This window comes from Palaemon carinicauda, unplaced genomic scaffold (genome assembly GCF_036898095.1).
Source record: "Palaemon carinicauda isolate YSFRI2023 unplaced genomic scaffold, ASM3689809v2 scaffold1364, whole genome shotgun sequence".
NCBI classification, from domain to species: Eukaryota; Metazoa; Arthropoda; class Malacostraca; order Decapoda; family Palaemonidae; genus Palaemon; species Palaemon carinicauda.
In genome coordinates, this window is record NW_027168887.1 from 17,788 (window position 1) to 27,500 (window position 9,713).

Sequence of the window (9,713 nt, forward strand, 5' to 3'; positions counted from 1 at the left end):
ACAAAATAGAATAAATACTAGATTCCTTTTTCTGTCTAGTTTTGACTTCTTAGTTGTTTTGGATATTCTCCTCAGTTCGTTCGTTATGAACCTTATTATCGTCTGTTTCCAAAACTTGGACTATGGGTCCAAGGGGGCCCCAAGAATAACCCTGTTCCCGTTTTGGTTTCCTTTTCTTTGGTTTCCTTACCAAAAGTTTCCTTTTGGGTCCTTCTCCTTCTTGTTTTTCTTCCTTCACAATGACAATTTTCTTGTCATCTTCTGCTGGAGTTTCACAACCTTCTACGACTGTAGTTTTATCAAGTCCGTATTTCTCCTTTTCTGGTGAACCCTCGTCACCCGTTCCTTCTTCTTTTTTAACCTTTTCCAAATCTCTCTTCTGAAGTTCCTTCTTCAGTGAAGAGATGACATCCATCGCTGCGGACAATTCCTTCTTGATTTGATCCTCTGTGTTTGTCATTCGAACAATCTTTCCATTCAGATTTTTCTCTCGTTTACCTTTGTTCTCCAGTTGTTCACGAAGACCTTCGTTCTTCTTTGTTATTGTGAACACTGCCTCCTTTAGCTCACGATTCTGCACTAGAGATTTAGAAATCTCCTCCTGCAGCTCTTCTACTAGACGTTGGTGTCCTTGGCTTCTTTTCTGATCATTAGCACGAGCCTCCATCAGCTCTTTTTTTTAGTTTGATTTTCTCTAGAGATAATTCCTCAATAAGGAAGCTTCGTTCCTCATTGGATTTCTTGAGATCCTCAATCTGTGCCAGAAGGATCGATTTCAGCTCGTCATGAGCCTCGATTTCCTTCTTGGCTTTTTCCAGTTCCTGATTCAACTGAACTATTTTCATTGTGTGTTCTTCATCCAGAGTGACTTTATCCTCAAGCTCTTGTTTCAGAGCTTCCTTCTCTCTCACAAGAGCTAATTCTCTCTGATTTTGGACATCATTTTTCTCCTGAGCCATTTTCAGCTCCGCTTTCAACTCTTGAATTGAATGATCGTAATCAACAAGCTGATTTTGATATGCTACAATCACAGCTTGTTTATTGGAAAGTTCCTTAGCCATTGTCTCATTCTTTCGCCTGAGATCTTCAATCTCGGTGTCTACGTCAGTTTGAACTGATACATCTGTGTTAGAGATGGGTCCAGGCTCAACCTGAACTTCTACCTCTCTGTTAGAGATAAGATGTTCAGTCTGTACCTGAACGTCTATATCTTTGTTAGAGGTAAGAAGTCCAGGGTCTACCTGAACTTGTATATCTCTAGTAGAGATAACACTCCCTGCGCCTCCTGGCAGCAGCAGCTGTTCCTCCTCGCCGGAAAGCAAAGGATCCTTCCCACTGAGGACAGCTTCAGTCTCCTCAGATATACTGTTGATTTCCTCCTGGTCCAAGACAGGCTCGAGTGCCTCACTCTGTTCCTCCTTGGTGTCTACGTCAGTTTGAACTGATACATCTGTGTTAGAGATGGGTCCAGGCTCAACCTGAACTTATACCTCTATGTTAGAGATAAGATGTTCAGTCTGTACCTGAACGTCTATATCTCTGTTAGAGGTAAGAAGTCCAGGGTCTACCTGAACTTGTATATCTCTAGTAGAGATAACACTCCCTGCGCCTCCTGGCAGCAGCAGCTGTTCCTCCTCGCCGGAAAGCAAAGGATCCTTCCCACTGAGGACAGCTTCAGTCTCCTCAGATATACTGTTGATTTCCTCCTGGTCCAAGACAGGCTCGAGTGCCTCACTCTGTTCCTCCTTGGTGTCTACGTCAGTTTGAACTGATACATCTGTGTTAGAGATGGGTCCAGGCTCAACCTGAACTTATACCTCTATGTTAGAGATAAGATGTTCAGTCTGTACCTGAACGTCTATATCTCTGTTAGAGGTAAGAAGTCCAGGGTCTACCTGAACTTGTATATCTCTAGTAGGGATAACACTCCCTGCGCCTCCTGGCAGCAGCAGCGGTTCCTCCTCGCCGGAAAGCAAAGGATCCTTCCCACTGAGGACAGCTTCAGTCTCCTCAGATATTCTGTTGATTTCCTCCTGGTCCAAGACAGGCTCGAGGGCCTCACTCTATTCCTCTTTGGTGTCTACGTCAGTTTGAACTGATACATCTGTGTTAGAGATGGGTCCAGGCTCAACCTGAACTTCTACCTCTATGTTAGAGATAAGATGTTCAGTCTGTACCTGAACGTCTATATCTCTGTCAGAGGTAAGAAGTCCAGGGTCTACCTGAACTTGTATATCTCTAGTAGAGATAACACTCCCTGCGCCTCCTGGCAGCAGCAGCTGTTCCTCCTCGCCGGAAAGCAAAGGATCCTTCCCACTGAGGACAGCTTCAGTCTCCTCAGATATACTGTTGATTTCCTCCTGGTCCAAGACAGGCTCGAGTGCCTCACTCTGTTCCTCCTTGGTGTCTACGTCAGTTTGAACTGATACATCTGTGTTAGAGATGGGTCCAGGCTCAACCTGAACTTATACCTCTATGTTAGAGATAAGATGTTCAGTCTGTACCTGAACGTCTATATCTCTGTTAGAGGTAAGAAGTCCAGGGTCTACCTGAACTTGTATATCTCTAGTAGAGATAACACTCCCTGCGCCTCCTGGCAGCAGCAGCTGTTCCTCCTCGCCGGAAAGCAAAGGATCCTTCCCACTGAGGACAGCTGCAGTCTCCTCAGATATACTGTTGATTTCCTCCTGGTCCAAGACAGGCTCGAGTGCCTCACTCTGTTCCTCCTTGGTGTCTACGTCAGTTTGAACTTATACATCTGTGTTAGAGATGGGTCCAGGCTCAACCTGAACTTATACCTCTATGTTAGAGATAAGATGTTCAGTCTGTACCTGAACGTCTATATCTCTGTTAGAGGTAAGAAGTCCAGGGTCTACCTGAACTTGTATATCTCTAGTAGAGATAACACTCCCTGCGCCTCCTGGCAGCAGCAGCTGTTCCTCCTCGCCGGAAAGCAAAGGATCCTTCCCACTGAGGACAGCTTCAGTCTCCTCAGATATACTGTTGATTTCCTCCTGGTCCAAGACAGGCTCGAGGGCCTCACTCTATTCCTCTTTGGTGTCTACGTCAGTTTGAACTGATACATCTGTGTTAGAGATGGGTCCAGGCTCAACCTGAACTTCTACCTCTATGTTAGAGATAAGATGTTCAGTCTGTACCTGAACGTCTATATCTCTGTTAGAGGTAAGAAGTCCAGGGTCTACCTGAACTTGTATATCTCTAGTAGAGATAACACTCCCTGCGCCTCCTGGCAGCAGCAGCTGTTCCTCCTCGCCGGAAAGCAAAGGATCCTTCCCACTGAGGACAGCTTCAGTCTCCTCAGATATACTGTTGATTTCCTCCTGGTCCAAGACAGGCTCGAGTGCCTCACTCTGTTCCTCCTTGGTGTCTACGTCAGTTTGAACTGATACATCTGTGTTAGAGATGGGTCCAGGCTCAACCTGAACTTATACCTCTATGTTAGAGATAAGATGTTCAGTCTGTACATGAACGTCTATATCTCTGTTAGAGGTAAGAAGTCCAGGGTCTACCTGAACTTGTATATCTCTAGTAGAGATAACACTCCCTGCGCCTCCTGGCAGCAGCAGCGGTTCCTCCTCGCCGGAAAGCAAAGGATCCTTCCCACTGAGGACAGCTTCAGTCTCCTCAGATATTCTGTTGATTTCCTCCTGGTCCAAGACAGGCTCGAGGGCCTCACTCTATTCCTCTTTGGTGTCTACGTCAGTTTGAACTGATACATCTGTGTTAGAGATGGGTCCAGGCTCAACCTGAACTTCTACCTCTATGTTAGAGATAAGATGTTCAGTCTGTACCTGAACGTCTATATCTCTGTCAGAGGTAAGAAGTCCAGGGTCTACCTGAACTTGTATATCTCTAGTAGAGATAATACTCCCTGCGCCTCCTGGCAGCAGCAGCTGTTCCTCCTCGCCGGAAAGCAAAGGATCCTTCCCACTGAGGACAGCTTCAGTCTCCTCAGATATACTGTTGATTTCCTCCTGGTCCAAGACAGGCTCGAGTGCCTCACTCTGTTCCTCCTTGGTGTCTACGTCAGTTTGAACTGATACATCTGTGTTAGAGATGGGTCCAGGCTCAACCTGAACTTATACCTCTATGTTAGAGATAAGATGTTCAGTCTGTACCTGAACGTCTATATCTCTGTTAGAGGTAAGAAGTCCAGGGTCTACCTGAACTTGTATATCTCTAGTAGAGATAACACTCCCTGCGCCTCCTGGCAGCAGCAGCGGTTCCTCCTCGCCGGAAAGCAAAGGATCCTTCCCACTGAGGACAGCTTCAGTCTCCTCAGATATTCTGTTGATTTCCTCCTGGTCCAAGACAGGCTCGAGTGCCTCACTCTGTTCCTCCTTGGTGTCTACGTCAGTTTGAACTGATACATCTGTGTTAGAGATGGGTCCAGGCTCAACCTGAACTTATACCTCTATGTTAGAGATAAGATGTTCAGTCTGTACCTGAACGTCTATATCTCTGTTAGAGGTAAGAAGTCCAGGGTCTACCTGAACTTGTATATCTCTAGTAGAGATAACACTCCCTGCGCCTCCTGGCAGCAGCAGCTGTTCCTCCTCGCCGGAAAGCAAAGGATCCTTCCCACTGAGGACAGCTTCAGTCTCCTCAGATATACTGTTGATTTCCTCCTGGTCCAAGACAGGCTCGAGTGCCTCACTCTGTTCCTCCTTGGTGTCTACGTCAGTTTGAACTGATACATCTGTGTTAGAGATGGGTCCAGGCTCAACCTGAACTTATACCTCTATGTTAGAGATAAGATGTTCAGTCTGTACCTGAACGTCTATATCTCTGTTAGAGGTAAGAAGTCCAGGGTCTACCTGAACTTGTATATCTCTAGTAGAGATAACACTCCCTGCGCCTCCTGGCAGCAGCAGCGGTTCCTCCTCGCCGGAAAGCAAAGGATCCTTCCCACTGAGGACAGCTTCAGTCTCCTCAGATATTCTGTTGATTTCCTCCTGGTCCAAGACAGGCTCGAGGGCCTCACTCTATTCCTCTTTGGTGTCTACGTCAGTTTGAACTGATACATCTGTGTTAGAGATGGGTCCAGGCTCAACCTGAACTTCTACCTCTATGTTAGAGATAAAATGTTCAGTCTGTACCTGAACGTCTATATCTCTGTCAGAGGTAAGAAGTCCAGGGTCTACCTGAACTTGTATATCTCTAGTAGAGATAACACTCCCTGCGCCTCCTGGGAGCAGCAGCTGTTCCTCCTCGCCGGAAAGCAAAGGATCCTTCCCACTGAGGACAGCTTCAGTCTCCTCAGATATACTGTTGATTTCCTCCTGGTCCAAGACAGGCTCGAGTGCCTCACTCTGTTCCTCCTTGGTGTCTACGTCAGTTTGAACTGATACATCTGTGTTAGAGATGGGTCCAGGCTCAACCTGAACTTATACCTCTATGTTAGAGATAAGATGTTCAGTCTGTACCTGAACGTCTATATCTCTGTTAGAGGTAAGAAGTCCAGGGTCTACCTGAACTTGTATATCTCTAGTAGAGATAACACTCCCTGCGCCTCCTGGCAGCAGCAGCTGTTCCTCCTCGCCGGAAAGCAAAGGATCCTTCCCACTGAGGACAGCTGCAGTCTCCTCAGATATACTGTTGATTTCCTCCTGGTCCAAGACAGGCTCGAGTGCCTCACTCTGTTCCTCCTTGGTGTCTACGTCAGTTTGAACTGATACATCTGTGTTAGAGATGGGTCCAGGCTCAACCTGAACTTATACCTCTATGTTAGAGATAAGATGTTCAGTCTGTACCTGAACGTCTATATCTCTGTTAGAGGTAAGAAGTCCAGGGTCTACCTGAACTTGTATATCTCTAGTAGAGATAACACTCCCTGCGCCTCCTGGCAGCAGCAGCTGTTCCTCCTCGCCGGAAAGCAAAGGATCCTTCCCACTGAGGACAGCTTCAGTCTCCTCAGATATAATGTTGATTTCCTCCTGGTCCAAGACAGGCTCGAGGGCCTCACTCTATTCCTCTTTGGTGTCTACGTCAGTTTGAACTGATACATCTGTGTTAGAGATGGGTCCAGGCTCAACCTGAACTTCTACCTCTATGTTAGAGATAAGATGTTCAGTCTGTACCTGAACGTCTATATCTCTGTTAGAGGTAAGAAGTCCAGGGTCTACCTGAACTTGTATATCTCTAGTAGAGATAACACTCCCTGCGCCTCCTGGCAGCAGCAGCTGTTCCTCCTCGCCGGAAAGCAAAGGATCCTTCCCACTGAGGACAGCTTCAGTCTCCTCAGATATACTGTTGATTTCCTCCTGGTCCAAGACAGGCTCGAGTGCCTCACTCTGTTCCTCCTTGGTGTCTACGTCAGTTTGAACTGATACATCTGTGTTAGAGATGGGTCCAGGCTCAACCTGAACTTATTCCTCTATGTTAGAGATAAGATGTTCAGTCTGTACCTGAACGTCTATATCTCTGTTAGAGGTAAGAAGTCCAGGGTCTACCTGAACTTGTATATCTCTAGTAGAGATAACACTCCCTGCGCCTCCTGGCAGCAGCAGCGGTTCCTCCTCGCCGGAAAGCAAAGGATCCTTCCCACTGAGGACAGCTTCAGTCTCCTCAGATATTCTGTTGATTTCCTCCTGGTCCAAGACAGGCTCGAGGGCCTCACTCTATTCCTCTTTGGTGTCTACGTCAGTTTGAACTGATACATCTGTGTTAGAGATGGGTCCAGGCTCAACCTGAACTTCTACCTCTATGTTAGAGATAAGATGTTCAGTCTGTACCTGAACGTCTATATCTCTGTCAGAGGTAAGAAGTCCAGGGTCTACCTGAACTTGTATATCTCTAGTAGAGATAATACTCCCTGCGCCTCCTGGCAGCAGCAGCTGTTCCTCCTCGCCGGAAAGCAAAGGATCCTTCCCACTGAGGACAGCTTCAGTCTCCTCAGATATACTGTTGATTTCCTCCTGGTCCAAGACAGGCTCGAGTGCCTCACTCTGTTCCTCCTTGGTGTCTACGTCAGTTTGAACTGATACATCTGTGTTAGAGATGGGTCCAGGCTCAACCTGAACTTATACCTCTATGTTAGAGATAAGATGTTCAGTCTGTACCTGAACGTCTATATCTCTGTTAGAGGTAAGAAGTCCAGGGTCTACCTGAACTTGTATATCTCTAGTAGAGATAACACTCCCTGCGCCTCCTGGCAGCAGCAGCGGTTCCTCCTCGCCGGAAAGCAAAGGATCCTTCCCACTGAGGACAGCTTCAGTCTCCTCAGATATTCTGTTGATTTCCTCCTGGTCCAAGACAGGCTCGAGTGCCTCACTCTGTTCCTCCTTGGTGTCTACGTCAGTTTGAACTGATACATCTGTGTTAGAGATGGGTCCAGGCTCAACCTGAACTTATACCTCTATGTTAGAGATAAGATGTTCAGTCTGTACCTGAACGTCTATATCTCTGTTAGAGGTAAGAAGTCCAGGGTCTACCTGAACTTGTATATCTCTAGTAGAGATAACACTCCCTGCGCCTCCTGGCAGCAGCAGCTGTTCCTCCTCGCCGGAAAGCAAAGGATCCTTCCCACTGAGGACAGCTTCAGTCTCCTCAGATATACTGTTGATTTCCTCCTGGTCCAAGACAGGCTCGAGGGCCTCACTCTATTCCTCTTTGGTGTCTACGTCAGTTTGAACTGATACATCTGTGTTAGAGATGGGTCCAGGCTCAACCTGAACTTCTACCTCTATGTTAGAGATAAGATGTTCAGTCTGTACCTGAACGTCTATATCTCTGTTAGAGGTAAGAAGTCCAGGGTCTACCTGAACTTGTATATCTCTAGTAGAGATAACACTCCCTGCGCCTCCTGGCAGCAGCAGCTGTTCCTCCTCGCCGGAAAGCAAAGGATCCTTCCCACTGAGGACAGCTTCAGTCTCCTCAGATATACTGTTGATTTCCTCCTGGTCCAAGACAGGCTCGAGTGCCTCACTCTGTTCCTCCTTGGTGTCTACGTCAGTTTGAACTGATACATCTGTGTTAGAGATGGGTCCAGGCTCAACCTGAACTTATACCTCTATGTTAGAGATAAGATGTTCAGTCTGTACCTGAACGTCTATATCTCTGTTAGAGGTAAGAAGTCCAGGGTCTACCTGAACTTGTATATCTCTAGTAGAGATAACACTCCCTGCGCCTCCTGGCAGCAGCAGCTGTTCCTCCTCGCCGGTATGCAAAGGATCCTTCCCACTGAGGACAGCTTCAGTCTCCTCAGATATACTGTTGATTTCCTCCTGGTCCAAGACAGGCTCAAGTGCCTCACTCTGTTCCTCCTTGGTTTCTACGTCAGTTTGAACTGATACATCTGTGTTAGAGATGGGTCCAGGCTCAACCTGAACTTATACCTTTATGTTAGAGATAAGATGTTCAGTCTGTACCTGAACGTCTATATCTCTGTTAGAGGTAAGAAGTCCAGGGTCTACCTGAACTTGTATATCTCTAGTAGAGATAACACTCCCTGCGCCTCCTGGCAGCAGCAGCTGTTCCTCCTCGCCGGAAAGCAAAGGATCCTTCCCACTGAGGACAGCTTCAGTCTCCTCAGATATACTGTTGATTTCCTCCTGGTCCAAGACAGGCTCGAGTGCCTCACTCTGTTCCTCCTTGGTGTCTACGTCAGTTTGAACTGATACATCTGTGTTAGAGATGGGTCCAGGCTCAACCTGAACTTCTACCTCTATGTTAGAGATAAGATGTTCAGTCTGTACCTGAACGTCTATATCTCTGTCAGAGGTAAGAAGTCCAGGGTCTACCTGAACTTGTATATCTCTAGTAGAGATAACACTCCCTGCGCCTCCTGGCAGCAGCAGCTGTTCCTCCTCGCCGGAAAGCAAAGGATCCTTCCCACTGAGGACAGCTTCAGTCTCCTCAGATATACTGTTGATTTCCTCCTGGTCCAAGACAGGCTCGAGTGCCTCACTCTGTTCCTCCTTGGTGTCTACGTCAGTTTGAACTGATACATCTGTGTTAGAGATGGGTCCAGGCTCAACCTGAACTTATACCTCTATGTTAGAGATAAGATGTTCAGTCTGTACCTGAACGTCTATATCTCTGTTAGAGGTAAGAAGTCCAGGGTCTACCTGAACTTGTATATCTCTAGTAGAGATAACACTCCCTGCGCCTCCTGGCAGCAGCAGCTGTTCCTCCTCGCCGGAAAGCAAAGGATCCTTCCCACTGAGGACAGCTTCAGTCTCCTCAGATATACTGTTGATTTCCTCCTGGTCCAAGACAGGCTCGAGGGCCTCACTCTATTCCTTTTTGGTGTCTACGTCAGTTTGAACTGATACATCTGTGTTAGAGATGGGTCCAGGCTCAACCTGAACTTCTACCTCTCTGTTAGAGATAAGATGTTCAGTTTGTACCTGAACGTCTATATCTCTGTTAGAGGTAAGAAGTCCAGGGTCTACCTGAACTTGTATATCTCTAGTAGAGATAACACTCCCTGCGCCTCCTGGCAGCAGCAGCTGTTCCTCCTCGCCGGAAAGCAAAGGATCCTTCCCACTGAGGACAGCTTCAGTCTCCTCAGATATACTGTTGATTTCCTCCTGGTCCAAGACAGGCTCGAGGGCCTCACTCTATTCCTCTTTGGTGTCTACGTCAGTTTGAACTGATACATCTGTGTTAGAGATGGGTCCAGGCTCAACCTGAACTTCTATTATTATTATTATTATTATTACTATCCAAGCTACAACCCTAGTTGGAAA

At 47.0% G+C, this 9,713-nt stretch overlaps 1 protein-coding gene across 1 annotated transcript; it reads right to left on the bottom strand.

Moving 5' to 3' along the window:
* Positions 1-650: 650 nt before the first annotated feature.
* LOC137635524 (putative protein tag-278) lies at positions 651-8,971 on the bottom strand (the record flags this gene model as incomplete). Its single annotated transcript, XM_068368002.1, has 7 exons — positions 651-1,478; positions 2,178-2,459; positions 3,813-4,094; positions 5,121-5,402; positions 5,448-5,729; positions 6,756-7,009; positions 8,603-8,971. Coding segments are annotated over 7 exons (2,579 nt in total), but the record flags the coding sequence as incomplete, so codon positions are not given.
* Positions 8,972-9,713: the final 742 nt, after the last annotated feature.